Below are 16,082 nucleotides of genomic sequence, written 5' to 3'. Positions count from 1 at the left end.
TATCATTAGTAGGCACAATTATTACGCATGAGACCTGAAAAAATTTTGACCTACCAAAAATTGCATGCAAACAGCTTTTTGTGGTTGAAATACTGCACAGACTAACTTTGTGATGACGAAAGTGGCTTAATTCATTAAGGAAATTTTACTTCAGACATTTTTTTTTTTAGAAAAAATCCTTTTTTTCTATTTTCCAAACCTAAACTAAAATTGCATCAAACATATTCCGCATTTCTTTTGCCTTTATATGGTTTACAGTCTCATCACACTATGATGTGTGGTGCTCTGACAAAAATCTCTTCAAATTGACCTTAAATCAAATTACTTAGACAAGTACTGATTACCACCCATCATTTTAACCTAATAACACTTGTAGGCCTGACCTCTCAGGCTATTCTTAGGCATTTGGAGACAGTATCTCTATTTTTTATTATTGGTTGTGTCATCATTAACTATCATAAACACTGAATGTTAATTTTATTTTCCTGACACTCTTCACAGTGGCTCTAAAGGGAAATTAGAACCTGCACCAGATGTTGCAGGAAGTATGTCTGTGGGCAAGAGCTAGTTTGGGTGACTAATCCAAATAAGTATCTCTTACAAATTTGTTGGTATCATTTCTGAAATGATACAAATGATATCAAAGTTAGGACCACATCAACTCAAAAGATTTTAGGCTATGTCCAAATGAAAACATGTTTTCTGAAACAATCTTTGTCCTTTTTTTTTTTTTAATTCCTTACAACCAATGCATCATTTCAATGAATATTTGCATCTTAACGGCTTGTGCATGGCACTGTAACTCAGGTACAGAAATATATAAAAAACAGAGTATCACACATGTGGAGAAGTAACCTCTACGTTGCTTGGGGTTGAATGTTAGGTCATGGCTATGGTGAAGCTATTATGGCATTGTTTTCAAGCAGTCAGTGTTGCCAGTACTAAAATATTGTTTTTCAAAAATATCCTTTCATAAAATAAATAAATAAATAAATAAATAAATAAATAAATAAATAAAAAAAACTAAATTATGTGGCTTTTATTAACATGTTTAAAATTTTGTCATGCAAAAAATGTATAGCTCCAAGCTAACTATGTGAAGTAGGCCGGGAGTGAACGGGTTAACCAAACTGGAAGTGCGCTGCGGCCGAAAGCCCCCTCCTTCCTGCTTCTAAATCTGCCCGGGCCCATCCTTCTCAGAGGAAAGTTCCTTATTCGTAAACGAAAACGGTGTTTACAACCGAACTCGTTAGAAATTAAACGTGAGCAGCATAGCGGCTTATAGCTTTGTGTAAGAAAGAAAGAAAGAAAGAACGAAGAAAAGAGAGAAAGAAAGAAACACAAGGAAGACTGGCAAATGATACAGAGGTGAGTGCGTTCACAATGTACCCATTTGAAGTAGCTACCCGCCTATCAATTTGTATCGCACAAATGTTGGGAAAATAAAGGTAATGGTCGCATTTGTGATGCATAAAAACCTGTTTAAAGTATAATTGCAGCCCTATGTTATTGAGGTCGAAACTCGCGTTGTTTAGTGAAGAGGCTCTGTTGGTCAACTAGTGTCGGTTTAGTAACAACCAAAGAAAAAAAAACAAAAATCCCCTTGACATACTTTTTAACGGTGTTTACTACATGTTGAAGACATTTGGCCTTGCTTCCGAATGCAATTCTCTTAGTTATTTGACACAGTCTTGACACATGACACCAGACATTCCTCTTGTGCTCGAGTGTCCCCCCCCCCAGTCTGTCAATATCTTACTGTGCTGACTTGATAAACTGAAACAGTACCATAAATTGTCCCATCCTCACATAAATTCCTTTGTACCTCTGGATTGCACAACATGCCTATGTTGGTATGTTTTCCTCATAAAAACAGCTGAAAGGTGTATTTGTCCAGCTGTTCCTTATGAGCTTTATCCCGGGTCATGCCTTGCATTCTTTAGCCTGGGGATATCCCCTTAATTTAATACCCCCCGCCCCCTTGTTTTCAGCAGGCCCAGGCCTGTTTGTAGACAATGCTCAATATAAAGTCCAACTTTGCCACTGGCAAGAATGTATGATCATTCTTAAGATGCACTGATTAATTTCATACTGTTGCAAATAGAGGTAGGTGTTGTGGAAAAAAAAAAAAAAAAAAAAAAAAAAAATTCTAGGTGGAAACTTTTCAACTTTTTATCACATTGCATTTGATTTATTTGTGTGACAAACACTATGTAGCTTCTAACGGTGAAGTGGAAAGAAAAAAAATTGCATAGTGTATGTTAACAAATGATTTCCAAAATCTTTGGTGACTGACTTGTCAGACTATTAACATAAATGGCCTCATACAGATGCAGCTTAAATTATGGAGAAGAGTAAAGCAAGTTTAGGTTCTGAAAGAAAATCTAGCAGCTTGAACACTTCTCAGTTCATCATCTAAAATGGATGTCAGACTTGTGAAGCTACCAAGACATAGCGAGGAAACATTAATCAGAGAAGCAGCCAGAATACCCACAATAACTCTGGAGGAGATTCAGATGTTTGAATCTATTTATAACGCAACGTTAGTCAATTAAAGTTTGCCTCATTCCATGTAGGTCACACAACAAATATGTGGAAGTTGGCGTTCGTGTCAGATGACAGAGACAGAAATAAAAGTTGGCCCACATACAAAATGTTATTTGCAACGTAATACAGAAAAATAACCATCAATACAGAGTTTCACTACGTCAAAGTCGATGGCAAGTCGGAAGGAAGATCATGGGCTAAAAATCGAAGTGTCAACATGGTACACATTAAGGTTTCTGCCTGTAATGCAAGTGCGCGTACAAAAAGGTTAGCATTAGTTTGAATTTGGGATCTCCCAATCACTTCTCTCATTTTTTTTTTGCCTTCACGTCCTTTGATTTTGCGTATCAGCCGATACCAAGTCTCGATCCAATATGTCACGTGTAAGTTACATAGTTGTTTATGTGTGATCCAGGCAGAAATATCAACGCTGGCAAGTTCAAAGTGATTAAAAAAACTCAAAACATTTAGAAATATGCAAATTTATTAAATAATTTAATACATTTAATTTAGTAATGTAAATACTTCTCCTGAATACACACTAAATAAATATATTTTTATAATATCAAATTCAGTGAAAAGAAGGTTAATCAGAGGCACACACAGTGGAGAAGATGACTCAGAGACTGATGCCGTGTGATTGAAATGCAGGGATTTAGTTTATTGTGACAGTTCAGGTTTTAAAAAAAAAACATTAGGTAACATAAAAAAACTGTATTTGCATAATATTTACTGTAATCCAGATTGGGATCACTGGCAGCTTTGCACAATGTGGGAATGGAGCAGGCCTCCTCTCTGCTCTACTGCAGGCTGCTGCATGACGAGGATGCTGAGGCAAACTGACCACTTGCAACCGCTTCTGAAATGGGAGAGACTCAAGGCAGCTCTCACTGTGACTGCAGTACGATCGGTGCCCTCCCGTTTTAACCAATAAATCAAAGAAAGTTGCTAGATTTGTCAAAGTTGCTAGAGTGGTCAGAAAAGTCTTTAAATACATCGACAACTCTACTAAATCGGCAACAATGCTTCCATTTCAAAGTGATTACATGTTTTTATAGCTTTACGGCCGTCACTGCTGCAAAGTGTTACGCATGTGTTGTTTCCATTACATGCGTAACATGAAATGGAAATAGGAATGTAATCATTCCTATTCAGTTTAAGAATAAATGTACATATTTGATCCCTGGTCATGACACCTGATTCTGATCGAGTCTTAAACTACTATGTTGTGTCCGATTTGCAATCATACTATCTAATCAAGACATCCTTGGTTTGATACTTTTGTAAGAATCTTTTCTTGTTTCTTTTCAGTAAGAAAACTGTGTTAGTGATTTTGATGAAAATCACTAACATTTAGTGGCTGATAAGATTTTGATGAAAATCACTAACACAGTAGAGCATGTAATGCAATAAATATTTCTTTACAGATATTAGGCTTTGAAGTGTCCCAAATCAGAAACTGTATTTCAATTTTATAGGTTACAAAACAATTAAATTCTGATTAATTGCACTCTTTTTAGATCAAAGGTCGTTTATGAACTAAGGAGAAAAGTCTAGGGCACAGCATAGAACAACAATAAACAGAATGTGCTTTAAAGATAATTCAATTATATCTGAGCTTCAAAACATCATCAGCACATTCATATTTCCCACTCCCTAATTCCAGGTAAATCACGTCTTCTCGCCTACTTCGTGTAACAAGGTTATTTTTTAAAATAGAAAGGTTTAGCTATGTCATCATTACCATGTTCATCGTATGTAGCCAAGTACACACCTCTGACATGCTTACTGCATTTCAGAGAACCATTCTACTTGGTATAAAAGCTAATAAATACTTCCACTAATGCAACCTCATAAATTCAAAATATCCACATAACAGAGTTTTGATTTAGTGGCTGATAAGAACTCAGTAAACCTGTGGACTACACAACTACTTAATATTTCTTGAGGCGTTAGATTTACAACGGCCACTACCCTTTTTTTATTAGCATTGGTAACTAACTGTGGCACAGGTGACTTTGAAAGGTGAGGCTGCTGTAAATATTTTACCACAGAGTGCGCCTGTGACTCAGGGAAAGGCTTGGATTTATTTTACTACAATGAATTTTATGTTCCTTCAGTTCTCTGAAAAGCTGGACTGTGAAACCTTTTTAAGCAGTAGAGGCGTTTGAGCTGAGACTATAGAGAGCAGTCGAACTTCAGTCGCCACCTAAGAGACACAAGAATTAGGCGTTCTCATCACTGTAAGCCTTTCTGTGACAGAAAAATAAGTATTTTTATATGGATTTATAGTCCTTTTTTATTTATTTATTTTTTTTATTAGACTTAGCAGTTTGTTCTCTTGCTAATATGGCTTTCTCTCCACAGTGTTTGACTTCACTGGACCTGATCTGACTGAAGTATTGACATTTAAACAAAATGCGATCCACTGTGGACGGCCCCCCTGGACTAGTAGTGACGACCGTCAGCAGCAACAACAATAACAACAACAACAACACTAACCAGATGAGCAACAGAGAAAACAATGGGAATTCAGGCTCGCAGTATGCTCTGTGTGCTTTGGGAGTCGGCCTGATCGCCCTCGGAGTAGTGATGATTGTGTGGAGCGTGGTGCCCGCGAACACAGGTTTTAATAACAGCAGCAGCGGTTCAGGGGGGAATGATGGAATCGATGGCAAGAGAAATAAAGCGTCCTCTGTGGCCTTTGTGCTGGCTGGCTCCGGGGTGGCTATGCTGCTGCTGTCTCTGTGTCTGGGAATGAGGAACAAACAGCGGGAGCAGCAGAGACGCCAGGAGGTCCAAAACCAGAGAGAAGCGGCGAGAGAGCAGGAGGAGAGAGAAACGTGAGTTTACTCTGCTTGCAGCTTGACCTCATTTTGTTGCTTTCAGGTTGACAAACACCAAATGTTAGACTTAACTCTCTTTAGAGAACACAAAGTCATCTTCTTACGAGAAAGATTCTGAGGATTTTTCTTTCTTTTTTACCTCCTAACTTTTTACTTAATAGCTGTCTTGCTAAAGCTTATGGAGAGAGAATATTGACATTATAAAATGATAAAGAATGAAAATGGTTGAGGAAATGTAGCTTAATAATAACTTGTATCATTTTCACAGGTTTTAGCAGTGGTATCATAATTAAATATTTTATTGATATTGTACAGCCTGAGAATGATTCATGAGAGCGAAAACAATCATCTTGTATAATTTGAGAGTCATATTGCTTTATCAAAGTTTTTATTTATATTCTGTTGAAAAGTAAAACTGTGGTTTTAAGACTCCCAGAAAGTCATTACATAAGTTAAAAATATTTTGGTAATTTCTGTGTGTTTCTACTTCACTGGATTTGGCCATGATATTTTTATTCAAGTATTTTTATCCCATTAATATTTCATGACAGCCTTCTGTCATCACTTGAAGAGAGGCATTTGGAAGTATTTACGTTTCTGATATCAGTGAAGTTTCAGGAGCCTAATGCACAGCTTTAATTTATGAGTCTGTTGAATGAGTCTTGGTTTAACCGCATAAAAAATTGGAAATTTGCCAAATAGGTTATTTTTTTTCCCCCCAGAGCTGTTTGTGGTTCACATGACCTTTTAATTTATGCATTTACTTCTCTGCAGGGCTGAGGAGCGGGCCCAGCGCTATGCGGTACCGAGCTACGAGGAGGCGGTAGGCAGCGGGCAGTACCCTGTCCGTCAGAGCAACCTTCGTCCAAGCGTCTCCCAGCTGCCGTCCTACGACGACCTCGTCCAGGTCGACGGTATCCAGTATGAAAACGAGGTTGCCGACATCAACTCCACTATTCCACAACCTGCCCCGGCTTGTAGCTCTCCCACCGCTACTATTTCTACATCAAGCCACAGACCTGGGAAAAACAACCGCAATTTCCTCCCCATCAAAATCCGAAGGATTAAGTCGGAAAAGCTTCCCATGAAAAACACGGGAAGCTCTCAGCCGGCAGCTGGAATGAGTATCGAACCTCTTACCCCTCCGCCACAATATGAAGATAAGGTGCCTCCACTTTAAGGTCAGCCTGCTGTTTAAAGCTATTGACTGAAGTTCCTAGTATCTTCCATGGCCAACCTTTGTGGATATGGATGTGCTTTGTTCAGCCAACCACTGAAGGAGGCTTCTTGCTTTGAGCTGAAGAATGTTATATTTTCACATTTGTCATCATGGCCCTTGACTGTAAAGTGTTGTTTTTTTATGGACCTTACTGGATCACTCTGTTAAGTGACAAAGTTTTGTCAAACTGTGGCATATCAGTTTTCAGCTTTAGAAACCACCTTCACTTTGTACTGATTTTACAGGTGAATCGATGGTAGTATAGTGGAGCTCATGAGATGTTGGAGAGAGGCTGCTTTTAGAATTTTTCTATTTAAAAAAAAAATGGATCCATGCACTTATTTTGAGAGGTCATTTATGCCACGTTTAAAGACCCTTTTATTGCTCTCAGTACTAAACCAAACATGGACCCTAACATTCCTAAAACTCTGCTACCTGGAAGTCTTTGAAGATGTCAACAAAAGTAGTAAGGCATACCTTTGGAGTTTTTTCTAAAAGGGAAAAAAAAAAAACATTCTGACGACCATAAGTATTTGATTCTTGATAAGATTCCAGATTTGACATTCCCTGGAACTCTGGCGGAGATTGTACCAGTTTATAACTTGGACTTTCTCTTGATAGAAATTAATTTGCTCACTTTGGAACTACCACTCGTTTAAGAGTCTGTACAGGGTCTTAGCACCTTGGTTAAAGATGTGTAAAAAGCTATAAATTTTTATTATCTTTTACTGTGGTAATATAATCTCACAATAAATTCAAGTTGCTCTAGTTCTCTAACAGTGATCCTTAGGAACTTCTTTTAACTTTATTACCATTCTCCTCACTTTGCTTGGTGGCAAGACAAACTTGGGTTTATGACAAGACCAACTTGTCACAATTCCAATTATCTACACTGTCTTTATAATTGCTTGGACTGTAATCATGAGCAAGTTTAGGAGAGGCAGCAGTTTCTTAGTTTATGCAGACCAATGTACATCTGTTCTACTTGAAAGGAAAGTTTTTTGGTCTTCCCCTTCGTTGAATAATGGATAAGAAAACTAGACCTGTGTGTCAAACATTACCAATTGATCAATCCTAGAAAGTGAAGAACTGAGACAAGTAATTAGGTATTAAATGTGCTTCTGCTACATTTATGATAGAATATTTTGGGGATTTCGAAACAATTAATTACAGATTGAATCACTATACTGGAAATATTGAGTGGATTTATTTTTTCACTCTGATAAAACAATTGTGATCAAAGCAAAGCTTTATATACATTTATACCAGTGGTGCTTGACTCTCTGGACTCATATGTTTACATGTGTAATAACTAGATAAGGCAGAAAAACAATAGATGTTGGATACTTTGGTGCAATCCAAGTTTCATTCACAAGTAAAGTGAGTCTTTTAGAAAAGCAGAAGTTGCGAGGGATCATTGATGTTTGAAACCTATTTGTACTCTCAGCGTGTGTTGTAGGTGGTAAAGTTGTGTTTGGTAACTAGTTAACAGACGTCATTTAAAGGAGGACATTAGTTTTCCGGGTAACTCATATTTTTACAAATATGTTAAGATCTGACTTTGAATGCATCAATGAATACCCTCCAGCTGTACACACCAAAAGCATCTTTACTCCAAGAATGAACTTTCAAGCCTTTTCTAAATAAATTGTGTGACTCCATTGTTGTTGTTCTGGTCTTGCACACAACGTGGTACTGAGAGATGTATAGGCGGGAAGATGTTTGCAGGAACTTGGTGAATAGTGGAAAGCCTGCACTCAGTGGCCATGGCGAGATGTGAAAGCATGCAGTATAGTCTCTCCTTCTCAGGGCTTGTTTTTTTTTTTTTTTTTTTTTTTTTTTTTTTCGACTGGCAAACAGAAAGACTCTTTGAGTGTGCAGCTGCAACACTATAACAGCAGCTGCTCACTGGCTTGCTGATCATCATTCCTTCAACCACAACTTGACCAGCAGGACTGTTTTCATTCTGAAAGTATGCAGGGAAAGAGATTCAAATAAAAATAGATGGCTCTAGGCTTTTCTTTTCTTTTTCAGGGATATAACTTGTGTTACAGCAGTATGCCGACCTGGCTGTACACTCTCCTTCTTCATTTTTTTATTTTTTATTTTAGAAATGAACAGCAGATGCCAAAGTGACTCTGGAGTTAAAGTCAATGTTACTCATTTTGTGAAATTGCACACTTGCTTTTTCTCTTTTTGTTTTGCAGAAGAAAAAGCCCTTTACACTAGTGTTTCACAGTTGTTGTTTTTGAAGGCTGAAACTGTTTTCAATAATTGGACCTCAGCAATGTACTTTTCTTGTTGTAAAAAAAATCTGTTTAGCAAAAAGATTAATTTTATACACAATTTGTGAAATTGTTTTATATCAAATGTAAGTATTTGGTTGTAGGAGTCACTTTCTTTTTTTGTACAATAATGAGTGTGTTGTCATTGTCATTTAATGTTGTCTTTTTATGACTACAGTTTATATATTTTATATGTACAGTGAAAAAAAAATGTTTGTGTTTATACAAATGTATTTTTTTTCCCCAGAAGTTTGAAAAGTCATTTATCTCATGAATATTTATGGTAAATAAAGAGGAAGCATTTGTTTATTAATATCTAGGATTATCCTGGTGTAGTTTATTGGTGTTTTTCACAAAATATTGCAATAATCTCCTTTATGGTCTGTGGAAAAGCCAAATGTAGCCACAGACATGATCTGGTTTGGTGGTCAATTCTACAATGCTACAATTTTTTTTAATATCACATTTTAAGGTTCTTAAATTTCACTAGATGCAACTTTTACATTTGCTAGCTGTTCTTATCAGCAGCATCTTTAGTTGGTGCTCATTACCTGCAGAGGAAATAAAAGAACATAAAAAATTACTTGATTTTTAATAAATTATTATTATTATTATTATTTTTATCAAAGGTAATTGCAGAAATAAACAGCTACTCACTTGTTTAATCCACCAAACATACGAGCTGATTTGTGTGAAGACCGTGGGCTTCTGCAGAACATTGCAACCCTCACCAGAACCGAAGCTCACGACGCCGTGGACGTCCCAGGAGCCATCTGGGTTCGGGCAATTCAGAGGCCCACCAGAGTCTCCCTGCAGATTAGCTAGGTGTTAGCTGGCAGTTAAAAAAAGTAAGGCTAAATGTTACACTTTTCCCTTTATTGTGAATGAAAACAGAAAAACACAAATTCCTAAAATATGTGTATATTTAGGAATACACTGATTGTTAAATTCTAATGCAACCTCACGTTACAGCCCGCTGTGATGCCATCTCCTCCAGCGCAGACCATTTTCTCAGTTGCCAGGACGTTCCACCAGTCGGGCTGTGAGCAGACATCATGGCCGACTACAGGCAGGAAAGCCTGCTGAAGAATATCAGATGCAGGACCATTGGCTGTCTCAGGTGAAAGAAAGTGCAAATTTTAACTTTGGTTAAACAGCGTTAGGCTTAAAGGATTTTTGTTTACAGTTAAAATAAATTTGTGCTGGTTAAATTGATCATTATGCATGCAATATTAAAGCAGTTTTTCTGTACAGTCTTTTTCAGTGAGAAATTAGTGTATGTCACTATTCATAAGATGCTCCTGTAATCACATTGTTTTCAGTGCCTTCCAAAAATATTAATATGGTTTGAAATTTTAATGTTTAAAAATGGTAGATTTTTATTTTATTTTATTTTATTTTAGCAATAGATGTCTGAAAGTCCTCCTAAATTAAAATGGCAGACTTGACTGCCTTTCTGGTTAATGCTGTCCTTTTCCTGCCTTTGAGTGGATCTCCATTGTTTATGTGTGTTGATTATGGATATGTTTATATTTGGATATATTTTCATTTTAACCTTCTCCTTGCCAAATGTATCCCTTCTGAAAGCACCAGATTTAGGTAAAAAGCTTGTAAATGCAATACAAGCTTTTTACATTTCTGCTTGTGAAGAAATTCCAACCTACTGTTAAGTGCTACCTTTGTTGTACTACATAGTAAATGTGTAAGCTCAACTGATATTGACAGTTTTGGAAGGTGCAGTAACCTGCATCTCCATAAATGTACTATTCTACAAAATTAACATCACCACAAGCTGACTGTTCATAGTACTCATGCATAATTCAGGACAAACAGTCACCCAACCTTTTGTCCAACCTTTGGCTTAGCTAATAGTAAAACTGTGTTTTATTTCTCTTTGAATCACTCACTTGAAAGACGCCCCCAGCCAGTGACAAGACAAGGGGTCCCATGTGGGAGGACGACGTCCCGGTCTGGAAGGCACGCAGGTGTGATTGTATCAGACAAAGCAACAGGGGAAGACAGCTTTATCAAAGCAATGTCATTCCTGTAAAAAAAGAAAATCAATACCTTTATGTACAAAAGGTGAAAAGAAAGTAGCCTCATCAAATTTTACAGCTTGGATCACCTATGAAATAGCATTCACTGTTAAGCAACACCTCACACTCTTCTGCATAAAGAGAAGTGGTTTTAGAAAGCGTTGGTGTTACCGACTGAGCAGGATGTTGTAGTCTTCATGAGTAATGATCTTGGCTGCACTGCGAGCCACTGAGCCTTCCTCAGTGGCCTTCAGACTGTGCTTCCCCAGCTCCACTCTGTAGTCGTCGACTTCACTGTAAGAACGGCCAACAAGGCTCAGGGATTCAGAAAGCAAAACAGATAGATTTTTGTGTGTAAATATGTGCTAAACGGATGTGGTGTAGTATTAAGTGCTTCTATAACCTAATAATTTAAGCTGTAATTATAATTGCTTTTAAGCTATTATTTGAATTCTCAAAAAAAAAAAAAAGTTCGAATTGCTTTTGTTTTTTCTTACGTTTTGTTTTATCAGTATGGCAAAATTCAGGGATCTTCTAGTTATTTACCTTTACAATATTCTGAGCTTCTCAAACACACAAAAAAGTTTTTTAGGCCCGAGCAGCTAAGCGCTGCGAAGGCCTATTGTTTTCCTATTGTTTATTATTATTATTATTATTAGGCCCGAGCAGCTAAGCGCTGCGAAGGCCTATTGTTTTCCTATTGTTTATTATTATTATTATTATTATTATTATTCTTCCACCCAAATGAATTGGCTTTTTTGGGGGCTTTATCATATTCAAAAACTCACCAAACTTGGCGGAGGCCTTAAGCCTGTTTAAAATTTAGTATTTTAAAGTCGTAGCAAAAATTGCAACAGAAATGTCTCTACGGCGCCACCTAGAAATTGGAAAAACACCCTTTTTTACCCTCTGCTATTCACTTACTTTATCGTAGACACATGAAATTTGGTACACTTGTAGAACTCCCCAAGACGCTCAAAATTTACAATTAATGTCATAGTGCAAGTATCACAGGAAGTCAGCCATTTTTGATTGAAGTTCCCATTTTGACCCCATTTTTGCCGATTTTTGCCGTTTACAGCCTTTGTATTTGATCTATCTCCTCCTAGGGATTTTGATTGATCGACTTCAAACTCGGTCAGTCTGTTCATAAGGCATGTCCCATCTAAAGTTATCTAAACGGTGAGTTTTTGAGTATGCTGAAGGGGGGTTAGCAGGGGTCAAAGTTCACCTACTCGCCATAAAAAAATAAACTGCTATATCTCTTACACTGAAACTCACAGAAGCATCAAAGTTTCTGTGATTGATCATCATCGGGTCTTCTACAATACCCTATGGTCGAATGATGACATCACTTAGGCCACGCCCCCTGAGAACAGGAAGTGTAATGTTTTACTGTGAACTGTCGCTATCTGACCCCTTTGACCTCATCAACATGAAACTGTGCCCAGACACAGAAAACATGTTGGTGTATTGAGGATTCTAACCCCGACCAGCTTCGATGGAGCAGGTGGGCGTGGTGGCGTGGCGAAGTCACCTGTAACGCCATCGCCATACGTTTGGCTCTCAATTCCACATTTTCGGGCCCAGCTGCTGCAAACTCATAAGGATGGACCCTCATCCACTCCCCACAGGAATCCATCACAATATTTGGTGGGCGTAGCCTAATTTCTCTATAGCGCCCCCTAGAAAACTTTAAATGATCAGCCCCAAGCCATGCTTTAACCTACAAATACGAAACTTTGTACACATGTGTACCTTGTCAGGACGTACAAAAAAGTCTCTTGGAGCCATGGTCTAAACCCCACAGGAAGTCAGCCATTTTGGATTCAAGTTCGGTTTTTGACCCCATTCTTGCCGTTTACAGCCTTCATATTTGATCTATCTCCTCCTAGGGATTTCGATTGATCGGCTTCAAACTCGGTCAGTCTGTTCATAAGGCATGTCTCATATAAAGTTATCTAAACGGTGAGTTTTTGAGTATGCTGAAGGGGGGTTAGGGGTCAAAGTTCACCTACTCGCCATAAAAACATAAACTGCTATATCTCCTACACAGAAACTCACAGAGGCACCAAAGTTTCTGTGATTGATCATCATCGGGTCTCCTACATTACCCTATGGTCGAATGATGACATCACTTAGGCCACGCCCCCTGAGAACAGGAAGTGTAATGTTTTACTGTGAACGTTCGCTATCCGACCCTTTGACCTCATCAACATGAAACTGTGCCCAGACACCGAAGACATGTTGGTGTATTGAGGATTCCAACCCCGACCAGCTACGATAGAGCAGGTGGGCATGGCGCGTGGCGAAGTTACCTGTAACGCCATCGCCATACGTTTGGCTCTCAATACCACATTTTCGGGCTCAGCTGCTGCAAACTCACAAGGATGAATATTTATCCACTCCCCGACTGGAATCCATCACAATATTTGTAGGGCGTGGCCTAATTTCTCTATAGCGCCCCTAGAAAACAGCAGCCCATAGGTTATGTTGTTATTAATTATTTAAATATACATTATTATAACATTTTATATATATATAAGTTTATTTTGTGGGTTAAAGTACAAACATTCATTCATTTTTGCTAGAAATAATACAAACAAAGTCATTCAGCAAAACTTATGACACAGCGAAGTAAGAACACACTGGGGTCAGTGTTGATGGAGTACCACTGGCACCTTGTGGAGAAATACTGGTACTGCTAGTGCAATACCAGTATTGCGACAGCAGGAGGCAGTGGTACTCCATCAATGAGAAAACAGATCGACGCTACGTAATAACAGTCAGCCGGCGACAGCTGGAGCTGCAAAGTTTTCCTGAACTTTTTGCTTGCTTTTTGGAGCCACAGAACTGGACTACGCTCAACATTTTGCTTGGATTTTGGAGTTGCAAATCCGAACCACGCTTTGGAGCAAGAAGGCTCTGTTGGACCGGAGTTGGAGAAGTTTAATGGGCTCTTTGCACCTCAGCTTACACGTTCGGGAAACACGGCTGAAATGTTTTTCCAAGGTAAATTAATAATGTACATCGATCCGAAACCCCAACAAGTAAGGCAAAGAAAGGTTTTAAGATGTTCGCCTCTTTATACATTCACAGATATGAAGGTGAGTTTTATTTTCTTTAAACTGCTAGCACAAGCCTGCTAGCTTTCTAGTAAAAATCTGCTATTTAATTATCTAAAGATTTCTCAGCCATTCTAACGGACACTGTTTGTGCCTTATTTTCAAGCATATTACGTGTGTTTATTGTTAACGACAATAAAGCAGGGGGGGGGGGGGGGGCAGTTCAGAGTTTTTGCTTGAAGTATGACGAAGAAAAACGAGCACAGAGTTTACTCTGGTATCGGAGTTCTAGTTCAGCTGACTGTTCAGATTCAGGGTTATTACTTTTAGAAAAATATGGCCGTGTTGCTTAAGATTTCTGTGTTATTTCGTTTTATTACTTTTGCATGCTTGTTGTGAATGGCTCATTAAGACGGTGTTTAGAGCGGTGTGTACGGCGTTAGCTTCAAGTGGTAGCTTTAACTTGTAGCAACGAATATTTACAAGCTGTCTTAATTGAGGATGGCTTGGAAATCCATGAAAACTTAAACAAAGTACATAGTATTGTTTTATTTGTGTCTTAAGTAGGACTTTGTCTTTTATAGCAGTTATAGTTTCTGAAAGTGGAAAAAAGAGCCGCATTCGGGTATACAGTTGTGACGTCAGCGCGGCAGGTGCAAAGAGCCCATTGCTGTTCGTTTAAACAGTCGTAACTCGCGGTGCGGTGAGTAATTTATTCCTTCCTGCTGGTTCTGGAAGCCGTCATGTTTGGAACAGTTATTCTGAGGAGGATGCTAAGCCAATGCCTGAGGCCTGCAACGTTTTTAATGCTAACGAAGCGCTTTATTAATTCAATAAACTGAATAGTGTGTGTGATACATCCAGTTTCATACATTCAGACTTGTTTGTTATTATGTATAGAAGATGTTTAAAATGTCGTTTGAAAGAGCTCTGAGAAAATGCTAAGTATCTTTTTACCGATCCATTGGGGTTGTAATATTTATTTACAGCACTTCCTGTGATTAATACCTAATTAATGGATGGGATTCAGCCTGTGCTATTGTTCTAAAGTGCTGAAAGTTAACTGTGCTCTGTTATTGTGCATTGCCCTTGGTTTATTACTGAACAGTGCGGTTTATTAAACTGATACATCTTAACCTTCACCATTTTCCTGGCTCATTTCACGATAACGTTAAAGTTGCACTGCATTTAGATCTCAGTTGTAATTAACATCAAGCATGTGGGTGTGGCTTAGTGTAAAACTTTCACTATTTACCATGAAACATCAACATTAAATGACTTCCAAATGCAAGATCACAGCTGCATCATCACACTTCCTCTGTCTTTCTAGAGAACAGCCCTGAACACATTTCCATGGTCACTTGATGACCATGGAAATGGTCATCAAGTGAGGTCACTGTAGCCCCGCCCACTTTTAAGAGGCAGTCACATGTTTTTTCTGCTGTATGTTTTACTGTTATTCTATAATTTATATGGGTTTCATCATGTGAATACTGACTAAAAACGATAACATGATGAACTCTATGAATGCTGGCTGCTGACCGAACCGCATTGGGGGTAGAAATGACGAAATGCAGTTCTTCGCCATGTGCATATGATCGGCTCTAAATGACACGTGGATCATCGGACTGGCGCCAAATTGGATACGTATGACCTTTGTTGACCTCTAAACAGCAAAACAGCATTGAAATGTATTTTGACTCCACTGCGCCTCTACATTAATCCGCCAGCTATATTTCCTCGCTAAACCAATGAATCTATACCACATTTTTTTGCATCTTGAAGGATAGCCGCCGAACGCATAGATGCGTACCGCCTGGTGGATGGGCGCGGAAACTGCGCAACAACTTCTGTCTTAGCACGTGCGCAGCGTTGATGAAAACTGAGCAACAGCTTCCGCGGTGCGGGGGAGGCGCTGAAAACTGCGTGAGAGCTTCTGTGGTGGCTGGCCTGAGGCGGTGGTTGCTCGTACCCAGCGGTGGCAATAGGCCGGAGCGGCGCTTGGCTGCGAGGGCCGTTCGAGGCTGCTTGCAGCTTTAATTATTATTATTCTTCCACCCAAATGAATTGGCTTTTTGGGGGCT

General features: G+C 38.6%; 2 protein-coding genes across 4 annotated transcripts in view; one reads left to right on the top strand and one right to left on the bottom strand.

Moving 5' to 3' along the window:
• The first annotated feature begins 1,186 nt into the window (after positions 1 to 1,186).
• Positions 1,187 to 9,204, top strand: tmem51a (transmembrane protein 51a). 2 transcript variants are annotated; one of them, XM_055049495.1, is made up of 3 exons: positions 1,187 to 1,368; positions 4,915 to 5,390; positions 6,168 to 9,204. In XM_055049495.1, the coding sequence occupies exons 2-3, from the start codon at positions 4,966 to 4,968 to the stop codon at positions 6,571 to 6,573; spliced, it is 831 nt and encodes a 276-aa protein (XP_054905470.1). In that variant the 5' UTR covers positions 1,187 to 1,368; positions 4,915 to 4,965; the 3' UTR covers positions 6,574 to 9,204. The 2 variants fall into 2 exon arrangements, with proteins under 2 accessions (XP_054905470.1, XP_054905469.1); XM_055049494.1 differs by lacking the exon at positions 1,187 to 1,368 and adding an exon at positions 4,633 to 4,790.
• Positions 9,205 to 16,082, bottom strand: part of LOC129372308 (chymotrypsin-like elastase family member 2A) — a 15,980-nt gene continuing 9,102 nt past the window's right edge. The window contains exons 4-8 of one of the 2 annotated variants that reach the window (XM_055049496.1): positions 11,105 to 11,227; positions 10,805 to 10,941; positions 9,863 to 10,008; positions 9,555 to 9,707; positions 9,205 to 9,448 (exon numbers count right to left, since the gene is read on the bottom strand). In XM_055049496.1, coding sequence (XP_054905471.1) covers positions 9,431 to 9,448; positions 9,555 to 9,707; positions 9,863 to 10,008; positions 10,805 to 10,941; positions 11,105 to 11,227 — 577 coding nt within the window. In that variant the 3' untranslated portion in view covers positions 9,205 to 9,430. Of the gene's footprint in view, positions 9,449 to 9,554; positions 9,708 to 9,857; positions 10,009 to 10,804; positions 10,942 to 11,104; positions 11,228 to 16,082 lie in introns of those variants that run through there. The other variant, XM_055049497.1, reaches the window with a different exon arrangement.

Source organism: Poeciliopsis prolifica, unplaced genomic scaffold (assembly GCF_027474105.1).
Source record: "Poeciliopsis prolifica strain line A6 unplaced genomic scaffold, Auburn_PproV2 SCAFFOLD029, whole genome shotgun sequence".
In the NCBI taxonomy this organism is placed as follows: Eukaryota; Metazoa; Chordata; class Actinopteri; order Cyprinodontiformes; family Poeciliidae; genus Poeciliopsis; species Poeciliopsis prolifica.
Note: the sequence above shows the minus strand (reverse complement) of the source record. Positions and strands in the feature narration are given on the sequence as shown.

Coding starts and splice junctions, on each gene's coding strand:
- tmem51a (XM_055049495.1), top strand. CDS start 4,966: ATGCGATCCACTGTGGACGGCCCCCCTGGACTAGTAGTGACGACCGTC. Junction 5,391..6,167: donor GAGCAGGAGGAGAGAGAAAC/GTGAGTTTACTC, acceptor ACTTCTCTGCAG/GGCTGAGGAGCGGGCCCAGC.